The sequence below is a fragment of the Chiroxiphia lanceolata genome, chromosome 19 (assembly GCF_009829145.1).
Source record: "Chiroxiphia lanceolata isolate bChiLan1 chromosome 19, bChiLan1.pri, whole genome shotgun sequence".
NCBI lineage: Eukaryota > Metazoa > Chordata > Aves > Passeriformes > Pipridae > Chiroxiphia > Chiroxiphia lanceolata.
The window spans coordinates 5896061-5915629 of NC_045655.1; the positions used below are offsets into that span (position 1 = coordinate 5896061).

The 19569-nt window shown below is 44.3% G+C and overlaps 1 protein-coding gene across 1 annotated transcript in view; it reads left to right on the top strand.

Moving 5' to 3' along the window:
• Positions 1-7182: 7182 nt before the first annotated feature.
• Positions 7183-19569, top strand: part of GRB2 (growth factor receptor bound protein 2) — a 49290-nt gene continuing 36903 nt past the window's right edge. The window contains exons 1-2 of the mRNA XM_032706343.1: positions 7183-7341; positions 12004-12223. Of these exons, the coding sequence (XP_032562234.1) occupies positions 12146-12223 (78 nt within the window). The 5' untranslated portion in view covers positions 7183-7341; positions 12004-12145. The remainder of the gene's footprint in view (positions 7342-12003; positions 12224-19569) is intronic.

Genomic DNA, 19569 nt, shown 5'->3' on the forward strand with positions numbered 1-19569 from the left:
CGGTGCTCGGGGGCAGCGAAATGACTTTGGGCTGGGGACGCGAGAGGGCATGGGGAGAGAGCCCCAGAGCGGCGCGTGCCCCGAGGCTCCGTCCCCTTGGCGCTGGCGGGCCGCGGTGGGTGCCCCGGGGAAGGGGGCGAGGGAGAAGAGGGAACCCTTTGCAGGCGCTGTGCCGCCACAGGAGGAGGTGACACCCGCAAGAGGAGGGTGACACCTGCAGATCTCCCTCTGAAAAGCCACTTTTGCCGTAGAGAACTAGCGGACTGGCAGTCTGGGGTGAGCCGTGAGGTGCAGGAACGCGCTGGGTGCCAGGGGCGCAGGAAACCTTGGCAGGAGCGAGCACACAAACCTGCCGAGCCGATAATCTGTCATGAAATCTAAGCCTCTGCAGGACCTGGAAAGGAAGCCGGAGGCGTGAGGCAGAGATGTCCCACTGCTGTGCATCTGCACGCAGAGATTTGGACTTCTCTGACTGGGTAAACTTAAAAGACGAGTGTCCCTTAGTTTTAACTCCTTCCGTGTTCCTTCAGTTCATTGTGGAGCTTGTATTTATTATCCCAGGTTGTGATGTGACGCTTCCATATGAGATACCTTGTTAAAAAAGCTCATATTCATTAGCAGGCTAAACTACAGATGCTAAAGCCTGGTGCAGTTGTCTGCAATTTTATGGCAATCAGTTGTACAAAGAGCTTAAGCTCTGTGCTGCTTTCCCTGCAGATGCAATTTAGAAAAAGAACGTAGCATTTTAGGAGTGAACTCTGCACTGCTTTGGGACAGTTTACTTTAGCAGTGTCTGGTTACACACAGTGCAGGATTCTACAGGTGTGATTTTAGCTCTTTTAAAAGCAATCTAAATTTTGGTGAGGAAAATGAAGGCCGTGGAATTCCTGGTTTTCCTGAGCTTGTTACCCAGAACAATTCCCTAGAATCAGTTAAAAAAAAAAAAAAAATTTAGTGACACTGAAAGGGGTTTTGGTGTCTTAGAAGAAAATAAAATGGTAGGTTTGGGGAATTTATGGTGTAGTTTAGAGACAGTACAAGGAAGGGGAAGGAGATAAACGTGCAACTGGAATTGTAATAACATAAAATCATGAGTTGTGCTTAGTGTTGCACAAGCATTTCTGTAGTTCCTCTTTGGATTGTTCCACCCCAGTAAAATCTACTGAACTACTAGAAGGCTTTAAATAAAAGGTTAGAGTAAAGATACATTTGGAACAGAGCTCTGGAGTCTGGATTATCTTGCCTCTGACACTGATTCCCTGTGGGTCTTAAACAAGCCCCTAATAAACCCTGTTTTCACTCACAGGTGCACTGCCTATAGAATTTCTGTCAGTGAAATGTGCAGTTACAGGGGCTGAGCGGCTGGAGCTTTAACCTGTTTGTGCCCTAATTTCCTCCTTGGTAAATCTGATCTAACTGCTCACCTCAGTGCTTTAGGGACTTTGTGCTTGCATCTTGGGATTAAGTGAAAAAACGTTTTCAAAATGCGTTATTACGGGGGTGGCTGGAGGAGCAGAAACACTCTTGGATTGGACAGTGTTGCTACAGAGTCAGAAATATGACAGGTGTCCAGAGAGCATTTTTCCCATGTATTCTGATACTGGATGACAAAGGGGAAACTCAAAAAGGCAGGTGATGTGTAGTACTCAAGAGGCACTAAACTGGTAGGATTTTATGGATCTGAGAACTGTGCTGTAAAGACCTGTTCTATAAAACTCTGCCTTATGTTAAGTCATCATCCTCTCTATCTTTTAATATTACAGAATTGTGAATGAATGGTCTACAAGTAAACAAGGTCATGTTAGTTTTGGGTGCTTATAGTAATATAATATCCTGATATGGAAAGTGCAGCTTAATCAGTTTGGTCTGCAGATAAGAATTGCTTCCCATCCTTACTTCAGAACAGCTATTAAAACTATTCCTCGAGTGCTTTTTCTCCCCTCACATCCTTATATTTCCTGGAACTGTTTCACTGTGTGTAGAGGCCTCCTGTATCACCTTGGTAGGAGGTGAGCTTACAGAAACGAAGCAGCTCCTGCCGGCCTGTGTGGACGGTCTGAAAGACCTTAATTTCATGCTCCCCGTGTCTCAGCGCAGGGATCCGCCGCCTCCTCCTGGGGCCACAACATATGGGCAGGGACGGGCTGGCTTTGCAGTGAGCTTCCGCCTCGGAGCGGCTGGTGGTGCCCGACGGAGCCGGGGGAACTATTTGACCTCCCTGCATGTGCCTTTCAGTCAGCCCTCGTCAGCGTGGCTGCTGCGGGTAGAGCAGACATGAACGTCTCGGTGGGACCACTTTAAATCAGGTATTGTGTGCAAAAAAACCAAAATCTTTCTTTGCCTCTTTCTTTCTTTCTTTCTTTTTTTTTTTTTTTTTTTTTTTTAGTTAGGCTCTCTGACAACACGTTGAAGTTGCATTTTAATATTTGTGGAGTAGCATTTCTGAATAGTAGTGTAAAGTAATATAATTAAATCAGCGAGAAAATCCTGTATTATTTAGAACAGGCAGGTGCTGTTTGTCTGATTCCCCCACCCCTTTGCACATTTTTGACAGATGCTAAGAAATTACCATATTGCTAATGTGTGTAATGGTAAGAGGAATTAAAAGGGGAAGACTGATACAAAAGCTGAATCTTGAAAATTAAAAGCAGTAGTTGAGTTGACCAACACCTTTACCAAAGCTGAATGAAGGTAGTATTTCATTTTAGCTGAATTATATTACTTCCCAGCTCCTGTGTATTGCTTAATAAATGAGCTGCACACAATTCAATGTCTAATTATAAAAAATAAGTGAGATGAGATATTCCTCAAAAGAGAGAGATTCTGCCTTTTAGTAATAAACAGCATCTGCTTTGTTTTGCTCCAAACTGAAAGGTAATTGAACTGACAATTCCAAGCTGTCCTGAAAATGATGGAGTACTGAACTGGGAGTAGGAAGAAAGCAGAAGCCCTTTTGTACTAAAGAAAGGGCAGATGACACACTATAGTTGGATCTGCTTCTCTTTTACAGATTTCTTTCAGAGCTTAAGCAGCTCTGGGTGACCCCAGCCAAGTGATTTTATTGTTTCATTTCTTAATGGCTGTTGCAGGTCCCAGGTAGAGCAGCTTTTCCTACATAGCCATTTTTGTAATAACCTTGTCCTTTCTTTGTGTCCATAGAAACACATGTGGCATGGAAGGGAATCTGCTTCTATTACTGAGCTTTAATGTAAGACTCATGGGTGGGTTTGGTTTGGACCTTTGTTCTGCTAGTTTTCAGGCTAAGTTAAGTTTCTTGTCTCCTGGTCTACAAAAGCCAGAACAGCCCCTGTTTGTCACATGGTGATTAAGCTGCTTCACAAGTGCTCTTGAGGTCTGTAAGGAGTAAAACTGTGAGGCTGCTTTGGCAGATCAGCTGTTCTGTCTGGGTCACAAGCACCCAACACTTATTTACTGCACTGGGGCAGATTCACAGAGACAGTTGTGATAACAGTTCAGTGTGTGTGAGAAGTCAGGGCAGAGCACTGGGAGGGTTTCAGCTGGCTGATGGTTACAGCAAGGCTCAGAAGTTAAAAACTATTAATTCTCTTCCAATGCCATGTGATTAGTTATTGTATGGCTTTGGGCAAGCCCTCTATGCCTCTGTTTCCCTGTTTGAAGAATATGGATATTTGTATGTTTTATGTGTATAAATCTGTTATTATACATCTATCCCTTTGATATTGTTGCTTGTAGTACTAACACAAAGCTGCAAATCAAAATGAAATAAATAGCCAATATACAACAAAGTAGTTACCCAATCCCTTCACAATCCTGCTCTCTCAAGAACAGACATAGAAAACACATTTGGACAGGTTTTTTTCCTTAGCTTTACTGTCTGATTCCCTAATTAGTCCTGTCACACAATGTTCCAAATATGGACATGTGGGGAAATCCTACAGATCAGAAACCTGGATCTTGAATTAAGGTTTTAGAGAAACTCCAGTAATACCAGTGAAGTCTTGTAGACTCCCCAAAAAGCTTGCTTGGTGCCCATTTTAATACACAGTGACAAAGGAAGTGAATTTGTTGCCCATTCTGTAAGTGGCACCTGTTCCATGTGGCCTGACTTGAGAACACCAGTGTTAGGTTTTTTCCAAGGTGTTTAGCATCTTCCTAGAGCAGGTCATATTTGTTGCTCTTTGGTTGCATCAGGCATGTTTGGTGAAGCAACTTCCACTCCAAGACAGACCCAAATATCTAGTAAAAGGAATGCTTTTGGATTATAGGGATAATGTCTATGATTTGCTTATTACACTGAGGCCAACATGGGTTGATATGAGAAGAAAAAGGCAAGAAGATAATGCTCATGCAACAAATATCAACAGCCCCATCCCCTCCTTGCTGTGCCTGCATTCCTGGCATTCCCCCATTTGCCGCACCCACTGTGTTCCCCACATCCAGGCAGAGGTGCAGAGCCAGGCACTCCCTGCACAGCTGCCAGAACAGCCTGGTGGCACTAAATCTTCAGCTTGGAGGAAAATTGTTCAGGGCCTGTCTCCATCTCTCCTACATTGCCCATGGCTGATTGTCTGACTGGTTTTCCATGGGAGGAAGCTTTGTGTCCTGGTTCATGTCCAGGCTGTTTAGATACAACTTATGCACAACACACAGGGTGTTGTGGTATCTGAACTGAAGCAGTTGAAGCATCAACTGAAGAAGTTTGAGCATCTTCAGAGGTGCTGAGCCAGGCAGGGGTTTGCTTTAAAAAAAAGTCACTACAGTTCTTTGAGAGCAGGAAATGCGTCACAGGAAGAAAGGTGCACATCAGCCATGTATTTTATTACAATTATTGTGCCAGATGCTGTTAAAAAAAAAAAACATTGCAACACAAAGTTCCTTAAATTGTCAGTGGTGTATCGTAGTTTGTGGTGATCACAGATCCTCATCTCTGAGAAGGGGCTTAGGAACATGGTATTAACATGAATATTCCAAGCAGCAATTTTAAACCTTGAGTGGCTGCTCACCACATTTTAACAAATATTCCTCTGATCTATTTGATAGCAAAACCCATACATGTATTTCCCCAGAGTGCTCTGAGAAGTTTGAAAAGGTATGCAAAAGAAATGTCAGACACCAAGATATTTCTTACTTTCTTAAAATACTCAGAGCTAATCTTGGATTATATTTTATCACCACGAGCTGTCATAGAAAATTCAAGCTATTCTTAGACTACAAAAAAGAACCATTTGAAATTGATCCTTTAGCAAAACAATGTCTCTGTTGCCTTTTTCACCCTTGCTCGCAGCTATGTCAGGATTTTGGCTTTTGCTGTAGTAAAGCTGCACAGTAAGTTGTGTATTTTTCTAAAGCATTGTTTGCAAGCTGGGAGAACGATCTACATGGTTTGCAAGTAAGATCTCAGCAACTCCTCAGTCAGGAGTATCTTTCTGCAATAATCTGATCTCTGCTATCTCTGAAATTTGTTGCTTGTTTGATTTTCTAGGACTGCCCTTTTACAGTCAGGCAGCTGCAGCCCCATAAAGTAGCTGTCATTCAACTGGCAGCTGTTGGCCATAGCTGGCTTTGCAACTCCAGCTAAAAGTAGCTCCTCTAGCTTTTCTGTAAGTTAAATAACGTCTCAGAAGGCTTACTGAGAACTTCTGAATCCCCATTTTGAGGTCATACATGAAACCAGAGATTCTGTAGGGCTGTTCTAGGAACAAGTACCGGGGACTTGAGGGATCTTGGAATCTAGCTCAGATTTCATCAGTCTTTTTGTCACCTTTCTGTATTCTCAGAAAGAATGTCTGAAACATTTGTAACATCCTCAACTCCTAAAGCTCCCTTTCTCCACCCTTTCCAATTTTTGAATGAAGTATTGGGAGAATTCACACTTCCCCCAATAACCATATCTGGGAATAAGTTAAATCCCTGTAAGTACAGTGCTATGAGGATGAGAAAATGGTCTTGCTAAGGGTTTAAACCATACATTTAATCCCAGGAATCTTTCTCAAGCTGCTTAGGCATTTAGAATGGGAATGTTAGCGGGGAATGTTTGCAGAACATGGTTTGTAAGCCAAATTGGATGAGGTTGTGGTATATTTTCTGATCTTACTTTAGTCTTGGTGTGGATGTAACTGCCTTTGGTCTCTAGAGCCACAGGAAAGCTTTTTTATTCAGTGGCTTTATCTAGGGATCGAGGCCTGATGTTTACCTGAGACACTGCTTTACTGTATGTTGTAATTAGAGTGTTTTCAAGCCAAAAGTATGTCAGGAGGGTCACCCAGGCAAACCCTGGCATTAGTCACCTGTGCAATGTGAATTTTGCCCTCTGTGCACCTTGTAATTGCAGTGTGTGATCACAGTGTTTATTCCTGCAGCACGGGCGCCGTAATCACTGCTCCTGAGGGGTGGCAGGTGTCAAATAATGGCTCTACGGGGTGTGTTGTTTGCTCTGAGCTTGGGGAGCAGCTCCACACCCTTCAGTGCCAGCTGGACAAGGTCGGCTGTATTGCTGGAATGGGAGTTTGCCCTGGTAGTTACAGGAGCTTCTAAACTGCTTTGTCCTTGCTGGCTCTGTGGCGTGGTACGTTCCCTGTCTGACAGAAAAGTGCAGACACTGATAAACTGGGCAAATATTTTGCACAAAGCTGGGGTGGTTTCACCTCTGGGAACCTGTGCTCGTGGCCTTCTCCCCGGGGTGTTAACAGAGCCTCGACAGCAGAATCACAGAATCAGTTAGGTTGGAAAAGACCTCCGAGACCATCGAGTCCAACCTGTGCCCCAGCACCACTTTGCCATACGGACCATGGCACCGAGTGCCACGTCCAGTCTGCCCTTAAGCACCTCCAGGGACGAGGACTCTACCACCATCCTGGGCAGCTCCTTCCACTGTCTAACCACTCCTGTGAAGAGATTCCTGCTCGTGTCCAACCTAACCCTCCCCAGCCGCAGCTTAACCCTGTGTCCTTCCGTCCTGCCGCTGGCTGCCTGGGAGGAGAGCCCGGCCCCCGCCTGGCTACCACCTCTTTTCAGGTCTACTGCCCGGCCCGCGCTGCTCAGATCTGCTATAGCTCCTCTCCCCTCCGCGCCGGCTCCTCCAGCGCTCCCGTAATTCCCGGTCCTTCCCGGTGACTCCCGCGGCTGGGGCGGGGCAGCCCGGCACGCGCACGCGCGGGGCGGGGGCGCGCAGGCGCCGGCGGCGCGGAGGGCGCTGACAGGGCGGCTCTCGCGAGAGCTGCGGCGGGGCCGGCGGCGCGGCGGGCGGGGGGGGCCGGGCCGGGCCGGGCAGGAGCGGCGGCGGCTGAGGCGGCGCTGGAGCGGCGGCCGGGCCGGGCCGCGCGGGGCCGGGCAGGCGGCGGGAACGCCCAGCGCTGCGCGGTGAGTGCGGCGGGCCGGGCACGCAGCCCTCAGCGCCCGCCGTGCTTGGGTGGGGAGGGGCGGCGGGGGGGGCGCACACGCCGAGCCCCCGGTGCCGCGGCCTGTGCTCCGCGCTGGGAGCCGCCTCAGCGCCGGCCCCGTGACCCTGGGCCTCTGCTGCCCCCGGGAGTGGAATAAGGTCCGGGCTGTAGAGGCGTTGTGCGCTCGGCGGGAGCCCCAGCTCGTGTACCGCTCCGTGCTGGGGACCGCCGGGCCGGGGCTCATTTTGGGGTTTTTTCCTCTGCGGTGGAGTGTGCTCTGCTCGTGGTTCTTGGGGCTTATCTTTATGTGCCCTACAGAGCGCTGCATAACTTTGCGCCGCTCCCAGAGGTTAAAAGGCTGAGCAGCATGTAGGCAGGATAACACCCCTACCTTTGTGTCTCTAAACGCCTTTCGGGTCGTGCTTCAGACGCGAGTTTCTGTGATGGAGAAGGACGTGTTTCTTGTAGCCTCTTCCTTCTTTTCTGAGCTTCCTGCCTGACGTTCAGTGTTAGTTTTGTGGGGGTAAGGTTCGACTTGCCAATATAGTTTCGAATGATCTCTGAAGACAGTGATGCAGTCTTGTTAACTCCCACAACATCTGACTCAGACATCTCTTTTATAACCTAAAGAGAAAACTGTTCTGTAGCACAGCTAATAATTGCGAGAGCAATTCACAGATACGGTGCTTAGGGAAGTTAATTCCTTGTTTTAAAACTTAGTAAATGCCTGAGGTCAAGGGACAAAATCTGAAGGATCACAGATGGTTAATCTTCAAACATGGTGTTGTTTGTAATCCATTTCTATGCAAACTTTGGATATTGAGAATTCGTACCAAAAAAAGACCTTTCAGTTGTTATCATCTCTTATGTTGATTAAGTCACGCAGTGTTTTGAGTATTTCATAATGCCAGCCAAGCTCATGACATTTAAAGCTACTTTATGCAGTTTAAAATAAGAAAAAAAAATGTGCTAGCAAATAAGTTTTGGCAGAGGTGAAGTTTTTTATTACCTGATAAAATGTTTTGATCTGATAAGTATTATCTGTGCTTTGTGCTGTAGCTTAGTTTTGTAAGTGATATCTGGAGTTGTCTTGTGGTCCTTAAGGAAGTTGAATGGCTTTAAGCAGCTGGATCCTGAGTATCATTTGTGATCCTGAGTGTTCTGGGGTTTGTATGTTGATAATTGAATTTAGATTTTACCTCATTCCTTTATCATGTTATACTTCCTTATTTGGCTAATTTGAATAAGTGTTCTGCCCGTATAATTTTTGCTTTCTATTCTTTTGTCTACAGCCTGACACTTCCATTTCTGCATGTCTTCCAGATGATGTATCCACACATTTTTCTCTCCACCACCCTTAATAATGTTTTGTCCTAGAACAGCTGATGAAGCTTAGGATCTGATTCTTTCCAAAATCTCCCACTGATTGTATCTTCTTTCTTCCCTCACTTTGGCTTTTCTAAACTATCTGTTCTATTCCTGCCTGTATCACTTTCCAGAAGAGCAGTAAAACAGTGGAAAGAGAACAATGAGAAAGCTCTCTCTTGTTTAAAAACCATGCTGTTTGTAAGAGCAGTGTAAAAAGCCCACCTTTGCCTGTGTGGCTTTTGAAATATCTGTTGAAAAGCAAGTGAGAATTGTTTCCTGTTGGCCACAACAGGGAGTTTTGTATTTATAATTACTTATATTCCATCCTGAGCTGCAGCACTACTGCTGCTGAGCATTTACTGTTGGCTGCATCTGCTGCCTTTTCATCCTCTCCCCCCCACTTTTTTTTTTTTTTTTAAGAGCAAAGGAAGTATCTTGCTCTAAGCCACAGTAAGGTGAGAGATATTGATATTCTGAGAAATCTTAGTCATTCCTCTAGCAAGATCACCTGGTAATTTTTGTAACACGTAATCATTGTATTCATATATTGCCTGTTATTCATTCATACCACTCTTATTCCATTTGCAGTCTGCTGGGGCTCACTACAGTAACGTGTCCTGCTGCCCTGCTCTCTGCATGAAGCGTGTACAGCTGTGCTCTCAGTGGGCACAGACCTACCCCAGTAAGGTCACTTTTCCCCTCGTGCAGTTGATTTGTTCATATTTTAATAATTACGTGCCTGACCGTGTGTGAGAACTTGTTGAATAAGGTTGTGAACAGCAAATGTGACTTTAAGGGAATTACGTTCTGAGTTTACCTTTCCTGACATTTGCTGTGCCTTGGTTTAATATTTCCAAAGCTTTTCCCTGTTTTACATGTAAGTTTGTTGCCTAAACTTCAGCTACGCTTTTGCCTAAAGTCAGGATGGTTAGTTTTGTTCTAGGCTGCAGCTGCTGTTAACATTGTTACCTGAAAACATCACTGCTTTATATGCTGACAATATATATGATGGTGGTAGTAATCCCAATGCATGTGTAAAGAAAATTGCATGATGAATCTTCTTTCATCTTGAATTGTGCTGGAAAATTTCCCGATATTGTGCTGCTGCTAAGCTCAGGGAAATGCCAGTGTAGTTCTTGGAAATGCTGCATCAGTTTCTCTAAGGCAGTTGTGTGTTAACCCCTTCAGTTAAAAATAAAAGCAGTTCTTCACTGGTAATGCAGTACTGGGTAGCAATACTTGTGTACCCCAAAGAAAGGAACTTTTACCAGCTGAAGTTTCTTTCTTTAGCTGTGCCTGAGCCTTTTAATTTGTGCAACTTGCTGTTACATTCTTAGGTTTGGAACTCCAGGTTTTCAAGCTGAAAGGTGTTTGTGTGCCCATGTAATCACACACATCTTCACATGTGGTGCAGTGCTGTTAGAAACACCCAAAGGTTGCTGCCAGTGATATTTGTCACTTAAGGAGGAATAGAAATAGATGCTGTTCACCATAACAGGTATAGGACAGTGTAAGTGCAAGCGTTGAGCAAACATTTGCATTTTCCACTGCTTCGTACATGATCACTCGTGTTGCTCCTTAATGTTGCAATAATGGCAGAAAATTATCAATACCATCAGTTACAAAAACCCCAAGAGGCCAGGTTGGAAAGACGAGATGGTGAACACAACACAATAGAGGCGGCAAAGGGAAAATACTTCTGGTGAAGGAAAGTTATTGTTGCTGTTTGTGGGAGTGTGCTGGTGTGGTGTGGAAGGCACACATCAGAAAAGTGCTTTTTCATCACCTTTAAAATTCAGTCTTTTAGAATTACCAATGCAGTTCGGATGATACACTGGATGACTTTAACTATGTGTGCTGGTCGAAGCTTGGACACAGTGTATTTATTTCCACCAGTCAGGGTAGCACGGGCAGCTTGGGGATCTTCCTGGCTCGTGACAGCCTTGTCAGTCTCGCTGATGTTTCGGTATCGCTGTGTGGGAGGACCAGAGAAATCCCAGAGCTCTGTCCACGTGGGGACTCTGCTAAGCTGGTCTTTTTTTATTGATCAAGGTAAATCCTGTACGTACCTCTTCTCGTTCTGCCAGATTCCTGTGATAGAATCTCAGTTCTGGTGTTTGCCTTGAGCTTCGTTTTTCTTTACAGGGAGCTCAAGGTTGGGCAAACACGGGACTCGTGGAATATAAGTGTGTTAATTGCTGAGCTGCATTTATGTAAGGCATGTTTTTCTCTGAAATGAGAAATTACTGTTGCCATCTGCTGCCTTTGCATGCAGCAGGGCTCTTTCTGGGCTGCAACCACAGAGCCTGAATTAGCAGGTGCGTGGGTTCACCAGTGTTTGTCAGATCTCTCCTGTCGAATTGTCATTGACAAGTACCAGCTCTCTGCTTGTTCTTCAGGGGGATATTCATGGGTTTTAACTTGTATACTGTCTTTATTTTTTTTTCGGATTGTTTGCCCTCTCTGCTATCAAGTGTAGCTGGAGTTAGATTAAATCCTTCCTGTTATAACCTGAGATCAAGATTTAAGCCTTTTCAGTGGTTTCAGTGTGTATATATGCTTTGCCCGGTTTGATGTAATTTCTTCTGTGGGCCCATAAGAGATACACAAACCTTCTGTCCCTCACACTGTCCTTATGAATATTTTTTAAAGTGTTCTGCTGCTCAAAACCCTGGAATTTCAGGGTGGTTGCTTTTATGTTCCAGTGAACATAAAAGTGTACATTACTCTGTGTAATGTTATTTGAGGACACTTTTTGATAGGCATTTCAATTCCAAGAACCCGGCAGCACTCTCTGCTTTGTCTAACTCGCTGGAGTTGAATCTGCCCGAGCTGTATGAATGGAAGAAATCCACGGATCCCAAGCCATGGGTGCAGGCTGCGTGTCCACACGGGTCTTTCCCGGGGCAGCATGTGGTGGGAGCGGAGCGCATCCCCTCGCCCATCGCCGTGATCACCGATGCGAGGAGCGGGAGGATTCCCGAGGGAGGCGGGAGCGGGGCGGACCCTCCCGGCGCGGCTCCCCCGCGGGCAGCGGAGCTCTCTGAGCCCCGGGGCGCGGGTCGGTGCCGGGGCCGCCCCCGGGGCCGGCGGGTTGGTCCTTGGCCGCGGGACGCGTCACTCGGGGCGGGCCCGGCCCGGGCGAGCGGCAGCGGGAGGAAGCGGCGGCCGCGCCGCGCCGGGCGGAGGGAGCGGCGCTGGGCGCGGCCCCGGCCATCGATCCGTGCCACTTCCCCTAATGGCCCGTCTCTTCCTCCTCCTCCCCCTCCCCTAGGGCGGATCGTCCCCCGGCCTCCCTGTATGTGAGAGACGGGGCCGGCGCCTCGCACGGAGCCGGGAGCCGCCGCGGGAGCAGCGGAGGCTTCGGGGAGCGCTTCCTGCCCACCGCCCGCACCGCCGGGCGCGGCAGCCCCAGCATGGAAGCCATCGCCAAGTACGACTTCAAAGCCACGGCGGATGACGAGCTGAGCTTCAAGCGGGGAGATGTCCTTAAGGTAGGTGGAGGGTGAGGGCTCGGGAGGTTCCTCTTTACCCCTGGGCTGTTCGGCTGCTCTCTGAGTCTCTTCCTGTCCGTCAGACCTGACGCTCTTGTGGGTCCCCGGGGAGCGCCATCTCCTTTTAATAGGGAGCCTCAAGATCTCCGAAATCTCAGTCACACCTCTCTAAGACCAGGAGAAGGCGTTTTATTTCAGTGTTAAGCATGCATCCCGGTCTCTAAAGACTCTCCTCTGAGATTGGAATATTTGAAAACTTAGTCATAAACACAATACCAAATAAGCAGAAGTAGAAGATAATCTCTACACTGAATTCCCCTTATGAGAGGAAGCCCCATAAAATAATCAAGATCAATTTGGTATTCCTCTTCCTTGCCTCCTGCCAAGGATCCCAATATCAAAGAACAGTGATTGGATTATTTCTCAGTAGATAATCTTTTAGCATCAGGCTGTCAAATATTGAAGCTGAGTTTTATCTTCAGTCCTGATGAACTCAAGTGATAAGCTTGTGGCTGAATATTTAATGGATCTGCGCAGATGTAAGTGAATGTTGGAGTGCATTAGAGGAATTTTGGTCTACAGTTCTTTCAATATATCAAAGGCTTTTAAGACTTCATCTTGGCTATATTGCTGGAATTTGAAAAATATTTGAATTTCTAAAACTTTAATAAAACTGGACACGCAGAACAAGCCTAAAATTTTATTTTGGAGGGGGAGTAAAATGCAGAAATCCATAGTGATTTGGCCTCAGTGAAGCATAGCTCAGGGCTTTGTTGCTTCCAAGGAATAAGACCGTATTGCAGAATGTTTTAATGGAGTTCATTCAGAGTCACTATTCTCTATAAACATTTAAGGTGGTCTTTACCTTCTTAGTGTGATGTATTTAATATTAAAGTATTTTTAAGCCACTTTTTTCTAAAATGCTTTGAGTCAAAGCAGTTTTGAGAGGTGCCTTTCTGCAGATGTAACTGTGTGTGTGCTGACAAATCAAGTCCTGCAGACCTCAGTGGGATTACTCATCTGCTCAAAATTTTTGCCAAGGAAGGGCTTGATTTTTAACTACTATTTTAAGATAAGTTGGAAAAAATAACCTCTGTGTATAAACTTAATATATGTCTTTGGTAGCTGATATTTCAATAACATAACTGTGGCTTTGTTTAAAGCACGTGAGCATCAACAGATAAAGGCTGCAAAAATATATCCTGCTTTGAGACTGTTAACTTATAAAATAAATGCATCTATATACATCCCTGGCCCATAATTGGCCTAAAAGCTCCTGTTAGACCTGTACACCTCACTGCCAGAGTGTGTATAAATTATCAGAATATTTCCTTTGGTTGTTTTAAACATTTGAGACTGTCAGAATTTTATAAGCCTTCTGTGGTAACCTTGCATTTATTTTTTTTAACCTGAGCTGTATTCTTCTATTTTGGGTTACTACTAATTACCCTCAACTTTTACAGTGTATTTGAAGTAGAGCACAGCTAAAATCAGCTTGTAGAAAATGCTGAACAGGAAGGAAGAATTAAGTATAATAAAGTTTATTTTAAAGTGTATTCTCAACTATTTTAGTCTAGTTTGGTGTGGAAGTTTGCTGAAGTACCTGAAAAAATGTCTTCTAAAATTTGCATTTGTTTAGAAATATGTTCTTATCTAAGAATTAAAGGAAATATAACATTTTTTTAGACTTTTTAAAGTTCAGTCTGTGATAGAAGTCTTGCATCTGTGCACATTGGCTGATAGTAAGATGTTCTGGAGTCTTATCCACTTGATGTTCTCCCATAGATACAAATTTTGTCACACAAATAGACACAAGGTGGTATGTATGCTGTTACACTGCATTTATAACTGTATTTTTCCTGAAATACAGAGGGATTTTCCTACTTTATCCAATAACTAGGCCAAACATGTCTTCACAGCATCGATGAACCATTCTTTATTCTGTATTTCCTTTCCTTTCAGCTCATATTCTGAAAATGTTTACAAATTTCACATGTTTATTTCTTGTATGCATAAACTGAGTCATAGAAATGGTAAATTCCTCAAGATTATCCCTACAGTCAGTGGAAACTTCAGGAGTTTCAGGAATCCTTCAGCACACAGTTGAGCTGAGTTCTGTGCAGCATGGTCAGAGTCAAGCTGGCAAATTTCAGACAAATAAACCAAAACGAGTTAGAATTGTTACAGTTCACTTCAGTGGCACTTTGTCATTTTGAAAAGTCTGTTTCACTTCAAATGGGTTTGAGGTTGTGGAAATTTTATTTTCATCAGACATTCCAGATCTATTTGTTGGAGCTCTGCTCACGACTGAGAAGTCTCAGGGTATCCCAGTCATGTGCCCCATGTGATCTCTCTCATTAACCAGGTCAGTCCTCCTGTCCCTGAATGAATTGGGAAGAGAAATAAACTTGTAACATGTTAAATGCACCTGCCCCCTTTGCTCTTGAGGTGTCCCTTGGTGTGCAGTGACGACTTTAACTGTGGGATACCTGTCGTGATGCACCCCCAGACAACCACCTCGGTCTGATGGGATATCTGAGGATGGCAAAAGGTTGTTTTGTAGCCTTGGCCACACTAAGGAAAGAACAAAATCTGGAACAGTGTGATTCCCACTCCTTGGCAGTTCCCATTCTCTCTGTGGGGAGCGAAGGCAGAGGTGCCCAGTCTGCCTGCTCTGACCTCAGCAGATAACTTGCCTATGATGTCATGTGCCATTACTGCTGCCTACCCACAGATTTGGGACCTGATTGAACAGCACTTGAACTGTAGCCATTAAGCTGGTTGTTAGTAATCTTGTGGCTGGTTTCCAAAAGTGAATGAAGATAGTTGACCTTTGCCTTGCAATTGTAAAACAGCTGAGTGAAGAGGAAAAGTACTTGGCCTTTTTTTTTTATTTTTTTTTTGTGGGCACTGTGTGGTAAAAGCTGCTCCTGTGATTTCTGTAGCCTGGCAGTGCAGTGGGTCCCTCACCCTTCTGTCTCGTGGCTCTGTAGCAGTGTGTGGTACTGCCTTTCAGGTGGTGCTCACTGACAGCTTTCTCTAAACCTTAAAGACTCTAAATACTACTCCTTGCTGAACCTTTTCCACAGGGAGGTGAGATTGCTGCTTCCTTCTGTGTCTTCTGAGTACAGCAGAGTGCTGCAGCCCTCCAGCTCTGCTCGTTTCCTGTGCTGGAGGTTGCTTCACATGAACTTGATGACTGGCACCCTGTGGGGGGTTGTGGGGTGTGAAGGTGGCCTGTCCTATTTATTTAAAAAACTGAAATAAGGAAACTGAGGGATTTCTACTTAAAATTTAAATTTTTGAAGAGTTGGTGGTTGCCCTGATGCTTTTTCACTTCTGCTGTATCTATTGAAGTTGGGAGTAATTAGCTTCAGTCTCCATGTTTGTTATTCAGGTTTTATGTTCCCCAAAACTATTGGCCTTTGTACTATGTGGCAAGTATTCAGATATGAGGTGTGCTGGTGGTTTGGCAGCACCCAGATGGGAAAAAGGGAAGAAAAATCACTGTTCTTTGTCATCTCATTGCCATTTCTTTTCTCTGCTCCTCTTAAAACTAATCAGAGGTGTACAGTTAATGCCATGGTGCTGTGAAAATCATTTCTGTATGGTTAATGCAGAATTAAATGTATTAATTAGTATCTCAAATACTGGAATAGTTTTGTTTTGTTTTTAAAACTATAAACCACTGCTCCATTTCCTCTTTCTCCTTCTGTCATGGGGTTGGGGCATAGCTGGGAAGTGATCTTCTCAAGAACTGAATAAGTTCCTGTTCCCAGTAGCTGTCAGCATAATTAATTCAGCTTAGAGATTGTTTTTATGAGTAAAATTACTCAGGTGGTGTTTTAAGTAGAAGGCCATCATCTTGAATTTTGAGGTTTTCACTTTTGTGTGACACACAAACCAGCTTCCCTATGTGCTAAAAGAAAGATTTCCTTTGATAGGATTTTGATCACTTGGCAACTTTGTTCAGCAAAGTCAAGATTATTTTTCCTACTCCAACCATACACTTGAACAGTCACCACAGGTTCTGTCCACGTGGGTGTTTATCACCACACTTATTTTCTTTGTCAGCCTTTAAGAGGATGGAGTGTTTGCAAACAGTTGATGCTGAGATGGCATTTTCAGTTCCTGCGTGAAAACCTTTTTTGTGTGTCGGGATAGAATGGAACAGTTCCAAATAGAGGGAGGAGTACAATAAATGAGGGGAGCAGTGTGTCCCTTCTGCTCTTTCTCATCCCTTGTCTGTGACCTCACCCACATTGGCTGTTATGTTCTGTCTGTGCTAGAGAACAGAAATTCATGGCTTGCTGAAGAGTGGTGTGAAGATTTTTCCCGTTTTGGGTGAAATTGTCTTCACTCTCTCTCTCCCTTCCTTACACACTCCTCTGTCATGCCCCATTTTTTTTAAGGGGATGGACTCAGTGTGGTCATGTTGATTTTAATATGTGAGAAGCAGTTTTCTGAATTAATGACTCAGACAAATTGCAAGCACTGTGAGCTTTACAGTGAAATAGGTCAAATATTAGAACAGGTTGCCCAGAAAAGTTGTGGAATCCCCACCCTTGGAGATACCCAGGCAGATCCCTGAGCACTTTGATCTAATTAGACTTGCTTTGAGCAGGAGGATGGATTGGGTGACTTCCAGAGGCCCTTCCAACCTCGATTATTCTGACTTAGCTGTGAGTGGCAGCTCTGCTGTATGTGATGCTTGATTTGTAAAGGTGCTCTTAGGTTGTGTTCTCTGGCTGCCTGCCTTGAATTAAGGTGATATTTGTCATCAATATGTGATCAATATTGCAGTCTAAGAAGGCAAAATTGTCAGAACATTACAAAGAATCATAAAACCAAGTACAGTTATATTTAAGGTAGCTGATTTGGCGTGCCAGCAGTTGGAGATCTGTGTCACAAAGAAATGCTGCTCTAAGAGATTGCATTCTTCTGGTCTGCCCAGCTACTCAATGCTTCTGTTTTAGTGCAGACTTCTCAAATATTTTTCCTCATATAGGAGAGTGATCTCAAGATGGTTTGTGTTCTATTAGCCAGCTTCTTTAGGCGTCAGGGTGACGGGTGTGGGGAGGAACTGCTGAACCTCCACAAGGTGTGTGTACCTAAAAAAGAAAACACTCGTGTTCTGTATTTGTAAGAGAGCTTGGACCTGCTTAGAGCAGGGTTGTGATGTTAGAGGTGTGCAGAAAACATAAATATGGAGTATTTCACACCAAAGGTGTAAAATGGTCTTTGCAAGCAGGGAGTACACACACTCCTCCTTAAAAACAGCATCTTTGTTTTCATTTAGAAACTTTACATGATGATTATTTGAACATGTCACTGAAAGCAGAGAAAGATGACCACTGACGAGCTGTGTGCTACCTGAGGCTGCTGGAGTTCTGAATGTCAAACAAAAGCTGATTAAAGCTGATGGTCAGCTCAGCTGGTTTTGTTCTATTGCCTTAACACGTGTTGTGTTCTCTGATAACCAGCAAGACTGTGCTAATTTGAAACTCTGCTGCCTTTTGCCAGTTTAATGCAAGTGCTGTTACAGCCTCTCTGCGAGGTCCAGCTTGTGATATGCTGGGTGTGACAGACTCCTGACAAGTGTCAGCACAGGCAGAGCAGCAAATCACATTTTGGCTTGATAAATTATTTATCTGCTCTGTTCAACCTGCATGTCAAACTGTGACCAGTGTCATGTGCTTTTGGTTTTATTTACTGGCAACACAAAATTGTTGCCTCCCTCTTCGGTGCAGGGATGTTTCTCTCCTCTCAACTGTTGTGATTGGGAATTGGCTGAGGATTTCAGATCAATATAATCTGTTATTCTGGACATCCTCCGTGTTAATGAACTAGCTTTGATTTAAATTTTTTTTTTTAATTATAATGGTAAAAGCTTGATTGCAATTGGGGGAGAAAAGAGAGATTAGGACTGTTAGTGGCATGTATAAAGGATTGGGAATGTATCATAGCCTTCCAGTTCCTATGCAGAGCCCTGCTAACTGGGAGATGAGGAATCCTGTTTGTAGTGACAGTCAAACTTTCCTGATTTCTCTCTCTAATCCATAAAGATCCAACTAAGCAAGGGGAGATAAGAAATCCAGTTTTTCTGTGTAGAGCTCAACCTGACTTAAGCAGTGAACTATATGATCCCTTGATAAAATCCCTTGTACTTTAAAGTTGCCAGTGGTTATATACAAGAAATCAATAACTGAACCCTAAACCTCAGGGGAAAGCTGGACAAAACTAATTCTATTTCTTTGAAAATTAGAAAATTAGGCATTAGTACCCTCACAACACTGGAGCCAATAAATCTTATGATCTCACATTGAGCAAAAAGGGATTGTCATTTACCAAACCTGATTAATTTTACAGTAGAAATCTAAACCAGAAGAACTGCTAAAGATACATTTGGACATTTTCACAAGTGCTGTTATGTTAATGTAAGCTATTATATTGATGATGGCAGATTTCCATACTTAACTTGCTGTTTATCCCTGAATTAAAACCTTTGCTAAATTTTTAATAATTTTATTTACACATGTCTTGAAAGGCTTGAAAAATGAGAGCTGGTTTCAGAACAACAACTTTAAAAAAAGGTCCAGCAAACACCCCTACACACACACCCCCACACACCTTCAATAAAAGCACATTTAAAGCCATTCACATAGTGAACATCAGCAAAGGATTTGACAACACACATGAGTTTTGTTTGAGTTTTTTTCTGTGTGACTGTGTTATGTGGCATTCTTCTGGTTTGTGGTGTTGAACTGCAGAATGTCCTTTCCAGGTTTGACAGCTGAGGGTTGTTGTAGCAGTAGGTCTGTCACACCCCTCTACACAGAGGTTTGTGGGAATGTCTGCACTGCATGGCCAGGACATGGGACTGGATCTTCTCTAGCTATAGCCAAGCTCAATCCCAGGTAGCTGGAGTAGTGGTAACCACATTGTGGGATTCATGTGATTTACAGAACTCACAGGGGACGCTGGATGAACATGTCTGAGTTAGTTAATGTCTGAGCAGCTACTCTGGAGGTCTTAATTAGCACGATGTGTAGCAAAGGATAAGCCTATTTCCCTTCTTCCTCCCTGCCCTCACTTGCTTCTTTTAGTGCTGGTGGGATGAGTTCTAGCCAGGGAGATGGAGCTGAGGCTTGTGAATGGAATATTTATATAGAAAAGTGTCCAGGCAAATGCATTCATTCTTTCTCTGGTGCCCAGTCTTACAGACTTAGAAATGCAGCTTTTGTGTAGTTATCTGTTTCACTGGGGCACTAGTGAAAAGAGGCACTAGGTCTCTGTTTTATTTTTTACTTGCTTTATTTATCTTTTTTCTAGGAAAGCTGCCTTTT